At 43.6% G+C, this 14,792-nt stretch overlaps 1 protein-coding gene across 2 annotated transcripts in view; it reads left to right on the top strand.

The window, feature by feature from the left end:
• Positions 1–14,381, top strand: part of plod2 (procollagen-lysine, 2-oxoglutarate 5-dioxygenase 2) — a 41,569-nt gene extending 27,188 nt beyond the window's left edge. Inside the window, exons 5-20 of one of the 2 annotated variants that reach the window (XM_062379664.1) lie at positions 788–900; positions 1,396–1,459; positions 1,724–1,821; positions 3,291–3,392; positions 5,204–5,329; positions 5,438–5,559; positions 6,627–6,731; positions 7,602–7,727; positions 8,804–8,945; positions 9,771–9,833; positions 10,954–11,067; positions 11,373–11,438; positions 11,614–11,718; positions 12,705–12,851; positions 13,069–13,194; positions 13,362–14,381. In XM_062379664.1, coding sequence (XP_062235648.1) covers positions 788–900; positions 1,396–1,459; positions 1,724–1,821; positions 3,291–3,392; positions 5,204–5,329; positions 5,438–5,559; positions 6,627–6,731; positions 7,602–7,727; positions 8,804–8,945; positions 9,771–9,833; positions 10,954–11,067; positions 11,373–11,438; positions 11,614–11,718; positions 12,705–12,851; positions 13,069–13,194; positions 13,362–13,517 — 1,775 coding nt within the window. In that variant the 3' untranslated portion in view covers positions 13,518–14,381. The remainder of the gene's footprint in view (positions 1–787; positions 901–1,395; positions 1,460–1,723; positions 1,822–3,290; positions 3,393–5,203; positions 5,330–5,437; positions 5,560–6,626; positions 6,732–7,601; positions 7,728–8,803; positions 8,946–9,770; positions 9,834–10,953; positions 11,068–11,372; positions 11,439–11,613; positions 11,719–12,704; positions 12,852–13,068; positions 13,195–13,361) is intronic. The other variant, XM_062379665.1, reaches the window with a different exon arrangement.
• The last annotated feature ends 411 nt before the right edge of the window (positions 14,382–14,792 follow it).

Raw genomic sequence — 14,792 nt, 5'->3', positions numbered from 1 at the left:
ATGTTTTAGAGAATCTGGAGACTCACTACTGGGTCACAGAGTAGAGTGAGATGCAGATAGAAACAAGATACACTGAGGTTGTGTGTTCATTTAAGGTGATCCATCTAATAACCTGAAACTGGGGAGAAGTGCAAACCAGTGACTTCTTTTCCCACAGGCATTGGGACCAAAAAGAAATTCACTTCCCAGGGTCTGTTGTTTTTAAAGCCATCATTTTGTGGACCAGCTGCTGACAATACCAATCAAATGAAATGTTGTGATTTGCTTTTATCCAGCGACTTGTTTACAGTGTCTGAGGCTTTTTTTTAATGACGGGATGCAAAATGGCACAGACCAGCGACATAGCCATACCCTGCAATCTACGTCTGTGGTCAGTGACCTTAAGCGAGAGAAGGAAGCGGAGGAGACGTCAGGGAAAACAGGAGGACAGGTTGCCATGCGAATGTACATTTAGAGAGGGTGTGAGATGCGGACTGGTTCAGAGGCTCAGCTGGTAGCGCACTGTAGGACACTTATGATGTATAGATCACAGCTTCCAGACAGGCCTTCATTGCACTATTCTCTCGACAAACTGTTGGAAGGGAAAGACTATGCATATTTCTGGCCTGCTTTGGATTTTGGCCAAAAATCACACTTTGTGTGAAGCATTCCAGCTTCAGAGGGACTAAGCTGCCCGCAGATAGGGTATAATTGTCACCAAGCGCCTGCCAGCTATACAACCTTATTAACAACTCTCAACCTATAATTAACGGCTGCATGTGTGAATCATTCTGTTTATTACTTTCAGGTATAATCGGCAGTGCCCCGTACATACACAGAATGGTTTCCCAGTGGGACCTCCATGACAACGATGACGACCAGCTCTTCTACACTAAAATATATGTGGATCCCTTACAGAGAGTAAGTATCTTGTATTTATGACAACTCTGAATAGATCCCTGGTAAACACACTGTAGCTGTGTCCCAATTCAGTGGCCTCCCCTACCATCTACGTAGCCGCATGCACAGTGAAGGTTGAACTGAAATTAGACAGACTGCTCCACAAATGGATTCCCGTGATAGAGCTGTAGTTAAACACGACAAGCACAATTTAATGATCCTTGGTTTTTTAAGATGTTTACCATTAGCCGTTTGGTTGAGTTGAAGCCTGATACCCGAGTATCAAACATCTTGATGCTTGCCTGCACCATAACCTTTTTAAAAAAATGTAAGTCAATGAATCATGGGAAGGTTTGGGCCGGGAAGGATCCACCCATTGGAGCTTTAGTCGGACACATCTGGAGGAGCCTTGGAAACGGCTGTGACACAATCAGTGTTTCAAATGCGGCCCCTGAATCGAGACACAGCTTGTATCTTGAATAGCTTAGTAACTGTCTCTATGTTCATGTTTTTCAGCAAAGACTCAATATGACTTTGGACCACAAGTGCCAGATTTTCCAGAACCTGAACGGGGCAGTTGGTGAGAAATTGCCCAAACATTTATTCTATGATTCAATATCCCGATTATCTGCATAATATTTGTCAAACATTCTAAATAATGTCATTTAAAACCCAAGTTTCATGATCCCCGTTTCGCTTGCACACTTCTGTGATAGATCGCATATTTTCAGAGAACTTCTTTGCAACTTACCCGGCAAATTAATAAGCCTTGCCGCTCTTGCCCATGTGGTAAGTCAGTTTTCATAACCTGGTCTTAAATGTCTCATGTTCCTCCTTCTGGCAGACGAAGTGCTTCTCAAGTTTGGAACAGACCGAGTGAGAGTCAGAAACACAGCACACGACTCTCTGCCCGTGGTGGTCCATGGAAACGGAAACACCAAAGTAAGTAAGGAATAATGAGCTCACGCACATGTTATATAAATATATTCAACTCATGGCACATTGTGTACTTCTAAGTTAATCCTCCTTATCTAGGACACTGCATATAGCTTTGGGTTGAGTTGTTGAACTCTATGTCCTTTTTGCTGATGACTTTCTATTGGCCAATGCTTTTTAGATCTTCCTCCGGCTAACACTCATCGCCAAAGATTGCATTTCAGTGTCTAAACTCCCATACAGTTGGGAAATATGCGTTCTGTTCATGTGATACTTCCCAGAACCACTTCAAAAAAGCCAGCTCCTTATTCAGGGGAGGAGAAAAAGGATCTGGCAAAAACTGCGCTGTCATGCAAAGTACATTTTCTCCTCCCCGTCATTCCATGTACATTTGAGTGACGGGCTCTGCGGGCCGAAGAGCAGGACATCCGTGCACATTTTCTTCCCTGGTCTTTTTCCTTCCCCTGACTCTTCACACGTGTCGCTCCACCACCAGCTGCCTGTCTCTGGTCGTCCTTGGTGAGGAACCAAACCCACCGCAGTGTTGAGTCACTCTTCCCAGAGGCCTCAGAATCTGGAGGAGACGCTCTAAACTGTAGATCACAGAATCTGTGTCGTAGCGGTGGTTTTCTAACGCTGCTAGATGGATCTATTACCATTTGTTAATATTATTTTCCGGTCCACACGCCAAGTTCAATCTGGTGACAAAAACATGATCACGCTTTAACGGCTGTAATAAATGATTCATAAACAGTAGCGCAATGGAAATTATATGTTCCCGGACAATTTCTAACATTTACGCCCACTAAATACACAGCTGTTATGATTGTGATTGCAATATGTCGACATTAATGAAGAGAACCACGGCTGTGTTCCCTCGACTGAAGCATGTAGCAGTTTACTCACTTCTTAAGTAAACAGAGTTGTGACCCTGCCACTTTATCAGGATTTTCCTTATCACCTTATCACCATATTGCAAAGTTTCTTCTACTCCCATGTGAGGCAGAGTACAGCCTCAGATCTTCAGACAGGGCTCAGCTGGCGGTTTATGAATCAGGACTTCAAGACTAAAGGTGACCAGGCTGTGGTTGTCAATGCCCCTCAGCTCTGAAACTCCTCAAACTGGATTGAAGATCTGAGGCTTGCACAATCAGTCACATATTTTAAAATCACTTTATTTGTTTTAGTCCAGAAATTTTGTATCGTGGTCCAACCATGTAAAACACTTTGTTTTGAGAAGTGTATGCGTTTGTTTATTGCTATTTATTACCACTAGATAGTCAAGTCAAAATTTCCATGATATCCTTTACCCAGTGTTTCTTCTCAATCGTTTCACATTCCTCCAGTAGATCTGAAAATCCAAAGTTGTTCACAGTACTTTTGTACAGTACAGAGGAGTCAAGGACTTGTTGCTTATGTTGCTATTAATCGTCCGTAACCAGTTGTTCACCTTCGTTGAATTCTTTCCTTTACAGATGTATTTGAACTCCTTAGCCAACTATGTCCCCGACACCTGGAACTATGAACATGGGTGTGGCCACTGCGACGACGATGTTGTGGACCTGTCTCAGTTAAAAGTAAGTCCCACAAATGATCCCATTCCATTTCTATTTGCTGTCCACTTGAGTCTGTTTCTAAATAGCCACTGTGGAAAGTCTGTCTTCAGCCTCCTCCCTGTAGAGGAAAGGATGAAACACAGCCTGGTTATTCTAGCATGAGCGATCCATCTATCAATGACAGTCTAGACAGAAGGAGGGGTGCCCAGCCAGTCCAATGTCAACAGATAAGCATTGGTGCCACACACACTCTCCCGTTCCAACAACAACAGGTCATGAACCCATTGGTCCTTTTGGCCCATTTTAAAAGAGCATAAGTGCCAGAGTACTTGGGGAAGCGGAAGCCCTGCGCTGCTGTGGTGCAGGATATGGCTTCTGGGGTTTTCGGAAGGGCTCACTTAAAAGGGTGTCACTGTCGACCAGCCTTGCTTTTAGTGGGCATCGCAGTATGGGTTATATCCATAATAATAAGTTATGGCGGTTTTGCTGAAAATTTGTCGCGAAGTTCAGCCAAGCACAGCAACGTATAGACGGCAGGAATGGCAGGAACTAGGAAATATCTCTGGCTGTGTGGTTGCGTCTGTCAAAAATGTTTTAGTGTTTTACAAATGTACTTCTCTCTTTCTGAAGCGTACACACAATTACAGTCAATATAGTTTTTTTTTTTTATATTCCTTGTTTTCATCTACTCTTCGCTCTAAACCTGTTTAAAAGTGCAGCAACATGGGGTTTTCTGTATTCCTGCAGACTCCTTAAATAAACATGGCTCAATAGTTAAATCTGGAGCTGATTCAAGACAAACCCAGGTAAGTGAAAGGCATCTCTGTGCAGGCTGCTCTCAGTGACCTTCTATAATGGATACAAAGAAAACACTGCTTTGAAATAATAGACCAGTTAGTGGGCATTTCATTCCCCTGTGCTACCCTGTGTTCGGGACAGAGACTCCTGGCAGATCAGCTCATGTGGAAACACTGGACATTCGGCCCTTTCTTGTGGTTAAAAAAAACATTTGGATCTTTGTGTACTTTGGTCGTAGGACTGAGTTTAGGTCGTATATAGACACTGTGTTACACCACCAGAACCGCTCCGGTGCCAGCCAGACCTCTTTGCTTTATACTGTAGTTGTGTCTCTTGTGTAATAGGTGTTGCTTCCAGTTTTCGGTTGCTATTCCCTGTCCCTTTCTGCCACTCCCTTTCCCTTTGCTGGCTTTCCACTGTCATTCTGTGACAACTTCAAGCTCCAACTGGCTGGATGCTCTCCCTTCATGTGCCTGAAATACAGTCATTGCGGAACTTGCAAATTAGACGGTTCTGCTCGGATCCCCTTTGATCCCTGGCCGAGACCTTCTCTGTGAACTGGTCAAGAGGATCAAGAGTCCAGACCGAGCTGTGTGGGCTGGAGCTGGAGTGTCATGGGAAAATGTTTCCTCTTCTCTTCGTCTCTTGCATCATTTTCTGTATGTCATTTTAGGCTTAGCTGTCTGAGCGATAATGGTATACATGTGATGTTCTTTATAGAGAGTCACAAGTGGCAGTGTGGGTTAGAGATCCTGTAAAGCAGTTTGTTAACGTGTTATAATGTCAACTTAAAGTATATTTGTAAGAAAGAACACTGTAGAGAACACGCACAAGGGCCACATCCGTTAACTAAATGTTATGAGGTGGTACTAAGGACAAGATAATGCTTTCATGGATCCCATCTGTAATATCTCTGTTTGTTTATGTCTAATGCGAAACGTCAAAATCCTCCATGATTGATTCTAAACAGTGTTCCCTCACCAGGCCTATTTGTTTAAAAAAGTCGTAATTTGTCTCTCCTCTAATCTAAACAGGAATCTCCGAATGTGTTGGTCGGCGTGTTCATCGAGCAGCCGACACCATTTCTTCCCGAATTCTTCCAGCGGCTGCTGACCCTGGATTATCCTCATGACAAAATCCACCTTTTTATCCACAACAATGTCAGTCTCCAGCTGCTCTGAATTTCTTCTTTTTTCCAACATCTCTATCAAACATGATCCATTCCTGTTTGACTACCGATCAATTATCCACTGGCTCTCTCTCCTCAGGAGGTTTACCACGAGAAGCACATCCAGAAGTTCTGGGAAGAAAACCGGAATGTGTTCAGCAGCTTCAAGGTTGTGGGACCAGAAGAGAATCTGAGCCAGGGAGAGGCCAGGAACATGGCCATGTAAGCACGCCGCTTCTCTAAATCTATCATCTCTCAGAACCTGTGGTCTGAAGAACAGAATTGATGGAGCCATGTTATGGCAGCGTTGGCACAGATTAATCATAGCCTTTAGAAAAGGTGCCTGCTGAAGGCTTTTTCTAAGCTTCCTCGTGGTTTCTATTTAAGAAATCTTTTCTAAATATTTTACTTTGTGAATTAAAGCAGAGTTGAAATATGTTAACGGTGAAGGAGTTTATGGAGCAACAGCAGCTGTTTGAATTAATGTTGTATTTGCTGTCGTTTCTTACCAACGGCAAAGTCTCTTCTTGCAATATCTTTCTCAAGTGTCTTGAGCTATTGGCTACACTGCCGCCTCCTGATTTTCGGTAGTACTGCTCCGTTTCATCTGCTTCGTCTGTATCTGTAAGCTAGGAGAACAACATCCACAAATATAAAACAAGATTTTGTTCAAGAAATATAAATGAGACATGATAGAATAATATGTAAATCTTTTTTGCCTTGTTTATTGTGTTATAAGCTAATATTAATGCTGATACTGATGTCAGAGAATGGCTCATTTCAGCCAACAGATATATCGGTAGAGCTATTGTCTATGGTCAGCTCAAAATGTTGCTCGTTAGACTGGAGGAGAATGTGGAAGTGATTTACTCCGTGGCAGCATCTCAGGTGCAGCTTCCCCCCTACAGGGACCTTCCTGTCATTGTTGAGTGTTGACTAACAGTCTGTTGTCACAGTGATATTTCAATCTGTGAGGCCTCAACACAGCGATCGGATCAAAAGCAACGCAGCCCCAAAGAGCGCTGGTCAGGACATCCCTATAATGAAGAAGTCTAGGGTTTATGAGAAGCCTCTAATCTTCCTACAATCCTATTATCCACTGGAGGCTTAAAGATAGTCAGTGAGAGTCTGACTGTGCAATTAAAAGTGACATCTTATACTTAGGCGCTGATAAATTTCAACTTGTGGTGGTGATTACTTCCAAGTATTTCTCTGACTGTAATCAGGGCTGGAATATACAATCACGTCTTTCTCTGCCATGTCTGTGTCTTTTTGTTTTTTGGGATCAGGGATCTTTGCCGTCAGGACGCTTCGTGTGACTTCTACTTCAGCATGGATTCGGACGTCATGCTCACCAACAGACAGACACTGAAGCTCCTCATCGAGCAAAACAGGTAAACACACTGTAGAGGGTAGACCAGCAGACCTCCTGGTCAGCCGCTGTGATCGTTGAAGCATTGAATTCTTGCCTCCATTGGCCAAAGCAGAGGAACATTACAGCCGAGTGAATTGAAGTTTAAAAATAAGAGGCTCTGGCTTCCTGTTTTTTGCCTGACCACATGGAAACAGTGAAGGAGTCCATTGCTCTAACCCCTGAAATGCCACTTTGCGTTATACAAAAAACAAACACGCAGAGCTTTTTTCCTTCTGCAGCTCAGGACTGTGAAGAAGGCTTCCCACAAACTAGATGTCAATGTGGTTGTGGGATTGCATTGTGACCTGTTGGAAGCATGCAAAGCAAAAGCCTTTCTAGGATATTTAAAGACAGCATGAGAATTTTCTACTGGCACAAAACCTGTGGAATTAAAATGCCAATTTATCTTATTCCAGACATTTTAGCCTTAGCATATAACTTAGCACATATCTACCCATGCCCGATTTTTAAAAAGCCTGCCTAGTTTCTTTATATAATAGAAAAATAATTTGTTTCATTGTGGTTTGTGGGACTAGAAGAAAAAGCAGTGGAAAAAATCCAGTGTTACAGTTTCTCATGCAAATTGAAAGAAACAGACAAAAGAAAGCCGAACTGCAGCAAGCGATCCAGTCCAGCATTACGTACAGCTCTGGTTTGCGTTATACACTTTCTACGATCTGTTACCGACTTGGCTGCGAGCGTACATCTTTCCAATGGGAGGCTGATCTCCTCCTCTTCTCCAGCGAGGCACTCGGTGCATTAGTTGGTCGGCCGTCTGCGAGATGTCACTGAGTTTAATCTGCCTCGACAGAATTACCATCTCCCCGCTCTGTCTCCTGCTTCCCTACAGAAAAATAATTGGTCCCGTTGTCACCCGTCACGGGAAGCTGTGGTCCAACTTCTGGGGAGCCCTGAGTCTCGATGGTTATTATGCCCGCTCCGAAGACTACGTGGACATTGTGCAGAGAAAACGCATGTAAGTCACAAGTGGCACACACAGCTACGGCTCTGCATTGTTACGGTTCACACACGCCATGTATATATGTTTATTGTTGTTCACGACTGTAATTATTGTGCTGAAACGACTGGTGCCCGTGCTAAGCCATAAACAACAAGCTCAACTCTACGTTGCACACATGCAAAGTCATTAAAGAGTACCACAGCCTGAGGCGTGAGAAAAGCAGAAGTCAAATACACTTCTCCTCTCTGACAGACTCAAACTTTCTTGTTTTTTTTATTTTACGAGATTGAAAATAAGTTGAAATAGCGGCCAGATGGCGCAGAGGAATAAACATCCGCCCACCGCAGTGGAAACCCAGGTTTAATCACCCGTGGACGACAGTGAGGGATCAGGTTTCTGTCGCTGCATTAGCAACTCCTCCACTCCTGGTAGATAGAGGGGTGAGGAGGTGATGGGAGCTGGGATCCGGGAATAGTTTGACTTTCCAGGACAACACAGGACGTGTGTGGTGAGAGATTCTAAAGCCTAATGGAACTATTCGTCCCAAAATGAGAGGAGCTGCTGCTAATCCAGGGTGAAAAAATTATATTTTGCACAACTGTTATGTTCATTTGGACGTGGTTCTAAGTAATAGTTCTAAAACTGTTTGTCCCTGCCCGAATTCAAATGCCCTCAGCTGCACATTAGTGGTATTTACCGGATTGTATTTGATGCTGCCCAGCAGTAACCACTAAAAACCCTATGAAACCACATTTAAATCTGCTGGATATGTATTTCTATTGGATTAGCATCAAATTGCCCCACTCATAGGTGACAGTGCTCTAAAAATATGACCCTCAAAATGTCAAGGAAAATGATTCGTCAATCCATGCAAAAATTTGTAGTCCTGCTGACAAACACACCGAAGGACAAGGGCGAAAAACACAACCTCCTCTGTGGACTTATTGAAATGTCTTTTCCAACATGTACCATCTCCAAACAACTCCTCACCTGTAGTCACGGATGACTTGACGACTGTAATGCAAAGTCTCCTCCAGCGTTTGGGCGGTTGGCTGCTGCAAAGTGAGCTCTTCCTCTCTTGTTGTTTCTAGAGGCCTGTGGAACATTCCTTACATGGCACACATTTACCTGGTCAAGGGCCAAGTGTTGAGGACTGAAATGAAAGAGAGGAACTACTTTGTCCTGGAGAAACTGGACCCGGACATGGCTTTGTGTAGAAATGCCAGAGACCTGGTAAGAAGGCCCGGCTTCCACCTTTAAGGATTCACGTCTCTAAACTAATATTCTGTATTTTAGCCATATAGTCTTTACAAAACGTGTCTAAAACCTGTCTGTGTAAAGACGTAGCTACTTTTAGGACATTTATACCAGAAGATTAACGTCTGTACTAGAGGAAATTTGATTAGCGTTATAAATTTATAAATGCAATGAATCTTAACCCTGACAAAAGTGAACAGCTCAACGGAAACCAAAGATGGAAGCTGGGCAAGTATGAGCGGACTGAAATGTCTTTGTCTGTCATCGAGGCATGATCCTTGCCTGTTTATGGTTTCTCTATGGTGTGTAAAGGTTCCTTGCTCCACTTATATCCCATCATCCTTCACTTTCTTTCGCCCTCGTTGTCACATGAGCACAGACAGCGCAGCCTGTCTCAGCGCCTGGCTGTGCTAAAGCCGACAAAACCCACCTTGTGTGTGACTGAATGTGTTTTCCTTTCCTTGACGGGTTTACAAGCTTTTAAAAAATGTGTCTCCAGCTAACGCTTAACCTCACTGACATGTCCCCTGTCCCCTGTTTTCCGCTCGTAACGACTACCCCGCCGGATCCAATCCCCGGGTTACTTTTGGATGGATTTTCCCAGCATGCACTCCTCTTCCGTGTTAACCCACAAAAAACATCAGCTTCAGAGGGAATCTTGCTCCTTTGTTTCATGCAGGCGTGTTCCCCCTCCTCCTGAGTTTCCATGTATGTGACATGTTTTACCATTCTATCGTGTCTCTGATTCTGAAACAATGATTCATGTTATTCTATTTACACGATGCTTCTCCTTCATTTTAGACCAGTCACAGAGAAAAAGACTCCCCTTCTCCGGAATCATTCCATATGCTCAGGCCCCCAAAGGTTTCCACTTGTTTTGATTACTCTGCTTTGTGAAACATCCATTTCCAATGGGTTAGCACTGAGAATCTGGATCATTCCTTGACAGACTCTCATTTGACTAAAGATTTCTTGGCTCCGCCGAGTTCAAATTTGGAGTCTAAGTTGCTGTCCTTGTTGCTGCCTCATGTCCGTACGTAAAAACGATGATTGGCAGCTCTTTGGAAATCGATGTTGACCTTTTTTCTTGTGATAAGACAAGCAGACTTGTCTGAGGTAGAGAGAAAGAAAGACCTGAGCTCTGCCCTTTTGTAATGATCACTTCCTAGAGGAGATGAGGGAGGAGAAAGTGGAGTTCCTCATGCAAGTCCCCTGTCCTGATGCTTTACAGAGAGCAGCCCCACCCCACAGCAAACACATGCAACCACCTGCAACCTCTAAACACACCGACTGAATTCAGACTAGGCTCCAAGGAAATTCTTGTCAGTCTTAAACCATCGGCTGCAAACCTCAGCTTTCACCCACCATTTGAAAACAAACATTTGCAGAATCAATCACCGATTCATCAACTTTTGTCATTTAGGAAGCCTAGTCTGACAGAGTCCACACCCTCCCCCAACACAGCCCCCCTCCCACCCCCAATGCTTCAACATAGAGGGAATATCATTCCTGGACTTGCTTTATCCCAACCTGCCCAGCACCCCCCCTCTGTTCCTGTTCTCCCAATCCTCTCACCTGACTGCCCCACCCCCCCAACCCCCCTCCTCCACAACCCATAAATAATCTTAAATTATTTATATGGCACCTGTCTCTGTTTTTGGTTCTCTCTAAGATTATCACAGTTGATTTCAGTGTCTTCAAACACACTGAAATCACACTTGATTTGAGTTTTTGTGCAAATGAAGCTTTTAAGTAGTTTGCCACAAGTTTTTTTTTTTTTCTATTCTTTCTATTTTATAACAGGGCTAACCTTAAAAGAGTCATAAACATTTACCATAGTTATAAGCTGCAGTGCACCTCATGCACTGTAGATCTGCACGTGTTATAGCTGTTATGAATGCTTCCTGTGAGACATTACTGAGACTGCTTGCCTCCCTAAAATCTGTGAAAGTGACTTGATGTTTTTTCCCCCCGGCTGCTGCAGGGAGTCTTCATGTACGTAACAAACCGTCACGACTTCGGGAGGCTCATCTCCACCGCCAATTATAACACTTCTCATTACAACAGTGACTTGTGGCAGATATTTCAAAACCCTGTGGTAAGTCGTTATGATCTCTCCTTATTCGTCAATCGTAAAAATAGACATTTCTTTTCTGAGCAGCAGCGATAAGGAGCAGCCACCTGTAAAGGTTATTAGACATAATGGATCAGAGATGGGAGACAGATTTGACTTAATGACTTCAGTGTGATAAGACTCCTGACTGATAAGGCCGGGTGATTTAATTTAGTTGGCACACCGGGACGTGCCTTGCAGGAGAGAGGATTATCTCCTCGAGGTATGCAGGTCAGAAAACAGTCCAAATAAAAAAAAGGCCACTAATCAGAAATTCTTTCTATTTCCAGGACTGGAAGGAGAAATACATCCACGAAAACTACACTCGAATTTTCACTGAAAACTTACTGGAGCAGGTTTGTTTTTAAGTGTGTTTGACATATACAGTAAAGAGAAATGACGTGATGTCGTGCAGGAATCCCGACATCTGCTTTTAGCAAGCAGGATCTGGGTATCGCATCAGTCAGGGCAGCTGGAGGTGAAGGCGTCAGTGAAGTGTATTCTCAGTCGTCTCTTTATGCATGTTTACAGCCCTGCACAGATGTCTTCTGGTTCCCAGTGTTCTCGGTGAAGGCCTGCGATGAAATAGTGGAGGAGATGGAGCACTTCGGTTCCTGGTCTGGGGGCAATCATGAGGTCAGTAGAACTGCAGTGAACACCGTGGAGACACATAGTGGCTGATGTAGGTAGCTACGCGTTAGATATAGTCCTATTATATAGTAGTTTTTTCAATAAATTGTACTCCTGTGAGTAGCTGTTTTGCTAATACTGTAATTCTGACTCCTACTCGGTTATATTCTTGATGAAAAATATTTACTCAAGACCTTTAAGGTTCAAGTTGAAGACATTTGCTGTAATATATTAACTTTGTGCAATCCTTACTTCTTTTTAAGTGTCTGAATTACATGCTTATTATCGTAGAGCTGAAGCCTTCAAAGTCTAATAGTATTTGAATGTTTTGTTCAATGTGTGCTGTATTTAACAGGAAGTGAAAGTAAGTAAATAACACTGTAAACTTTATTGTTCCAAACATTCCTCCGTCAGTCGGGTGAATTGGCTGGGTCATTATCTCCGATCCACCTCTCTCGCCCCCCGTGTGAGCCAGATGTGCTGAGCGGCGAATGGCTTGTTCTTAAGATTTTTATTTTATGTATTTATTAGGACACGCGCCATCTGGCACACAGACACACAACTGATGATCCGCGGTCCTGTAAACACGTGTGCTTTTAATTTTTATCACCGTCTTCTCCAGGTCCAACATTTAAATATAATGGAATAAAACATGATGATGTTGTGTTTATGGCGTTTAAGTCATGCAGGTGGTTTTATGTGGTATTGAAATTGGTCATTAATCTGCCCAAAAGTTTGCCTGGGAGACTAAATGTGTACAGATACTTGGACTAACTCTGTGTGGAGAAAGCGCTGGGCTGGATGGGTCATTAGGTCTGACGCAGGCAACGGCACAGCCTGCGGTTTTGCAGACAAACACATAGACGCGTCATCATCATCATCACCACACTGAAAACCGCGGTCACACACAAAGAGGACAGTGGGTCATTTGTTCCATCGTTAATCACACTGCAGTGTTTTGCTTTATCTTCTCTCCTCCTCCTCCTCCTCAGGACAAGCGGATCACCGGCGGCTACGAGACGGTGCCGACGGACGATATTCACATGAAGCAAATCGGCTTCGATAAAGAGTGGCTGCACTTCATCCGAGAGTTCATTTCACCCGTCACGTTAAAGGTGTTCTCTGGCTACTACACAAAGGTGAGTGTGTCCACAGGGAGAAAGGAAGGGGAGATAACGAACGAGCTCCACTGATATTCACCTAAAAGCTGAAACAGCAGGAATAAAGTTAGCTTATTTCGCTGGGATGAGTTTTGACACGTCTTTGACATTCTTGAGCTTTAACAGCAGCTGACAGCTTTCACATAGGATGATATATTCACATGTAACTGGATGTTATCATGTGCTTCGATCGCAGGGTTACGCCATAATGAATTTCGTGGTAAAATACACGCCCGAGAGACAAGCGTACCTGAGGCCCCACCACGACTCCTCCACCTTCACCATCAACATCGCCCTCAACAACAAAGACACAGACTTTCAGGTAAAGAAAAAAGAAAAGTAGGATTAGTCATTCTGACATTAGAGCCGTTTGACATCTGGATATCAGTCAGGTCGGATTTAATCTCAATGTTCCCGGGACCCACTGACTCATTCCACAATTATCAATCCCATCTTCGACTGTCCCTCACATTCTCATCTCCTCTTCAGGGAGGGGGGTGCCGTTTCCATCGGTACAACTGCTCCATAGACTCACCCAGGAAAGGCTGGAGCTTCATGCACCCAGGACGCTTGACCCACCTCCACGAAGGCCTGCCCACCACCAACGGCACCCGCTACATCGCAGTGTCCTTCATTGACCCCTGAACGACCCCGATCAGGCTGTAGATTAGTCCTCCGACCTTTGCTTTGCTTCTCTTTCTGTCACGTTTGTTCTGTTTCTTTTCTTTTCTTTGTGCCCCCGATGTTTTGCCGATGTGATCCTTTTCTTTAAAGGCTTTAAAAGAGTAAATGATTGCAATAAAAAAAAGGAAATCTTTGTCAAACAGAGACTGGAGAGGAAAATGGAGGTGACAAAAGGAGTTCACACATTAGATGCACAAGTAAGAGAAGTGATGCCAGCAGGGTACAGCGCTTCCATTTCCCATTTAAACCATTAAAATCCCAGACTTTACTGGTGCTGTAGCTTGTCATGATTCCCAGGTAACACACACTCGTGCCTTTGCTAGCTGTACCCTGCTGTCGTGCAGCTGTTGTGTATCTATTTGCGTTTTTAGGTAAGATGTCACTGAATGCATTTATACTGTAAAGTCACACGTTTCTACTGGTGCTAATCAACAATCCATGTTTCTGCGTTAAAATTCAAATCATACATTGTTGGGGTGTTAATTGTTTTCCGCCCTTAAACGATCCAGATGTGTGATTTCAGTCGAATAATTTGTGCCCAGCGAAAAAAAATAAAATATATTTTTGTAATTTTGCACATCAGGAAAATATAATATCAAAAAACAAAGAGGCAGAATTCAATATGAATTCAGTTTGAATGAAGTTTTATTTTCTGTTTTACTTGAAAGGCTTCGTTCTTGTTTTGGAGATTGGCAACATTCATTTGAAAATATTTTTCTTCGATATTCCTCTGCAAAGATGTGTGTGAATGGATTTTGGGACTCAGAGAATTAAGTTGTTTAACTTATTGTCAAATTTTAATAAAATTCTTTATAAGAAATTCAATGTTCTTTTTTTCACTCTGAGAAATCGGCTCACACCAGCCTTGCTCTGCAGCTTCTCCTGCTCCTCTCGAAAAGGAAGAAGACATTTATCCGCCTGTGCAGATTCTGGCAGAAGCAAAGCAAAGTCTGGACGGGATTACGCTCCACTGCAGAGAGGTTTCCATTGTGTTATCTCTGTTACCGGCGCTTCTTCCAAGTCTGTCAAGTTGCTCTGCCGCGAACACGTCACATGTAGAAACAATCAGGCCTGTTTGTGGAGTCCAGCTCTGCACGGGGCTGAGGGAGCAGTGTTTAGGGTGTGGTGTGGTGTGGTGATGTAAATCAACGTAGCTCAGTTTACGCGAGGGCCTGAGTGTAAACATGCAAACGCAACTTCAGAGGAGTTGCACAGATGGTGGCTGTGAGCCTGGTG

This window comes from Platichthys flesus, chromosome 21, assembly GCF_949316205.1.
Source record: "Platichthys flesus chromosome 21, fPlaFle2.1, whole genome shotgun sequence".
NCBI classification, from domain to species: Eukaryota; Metazoa; Chordata; class Actinopteri; order Pleuronectiformes; family Pleuronectidae; genus Platichthys; species Platichthys flesus.
This window is presented reverse-complemented; position numbering and strand designations above follow the sequence as displayed.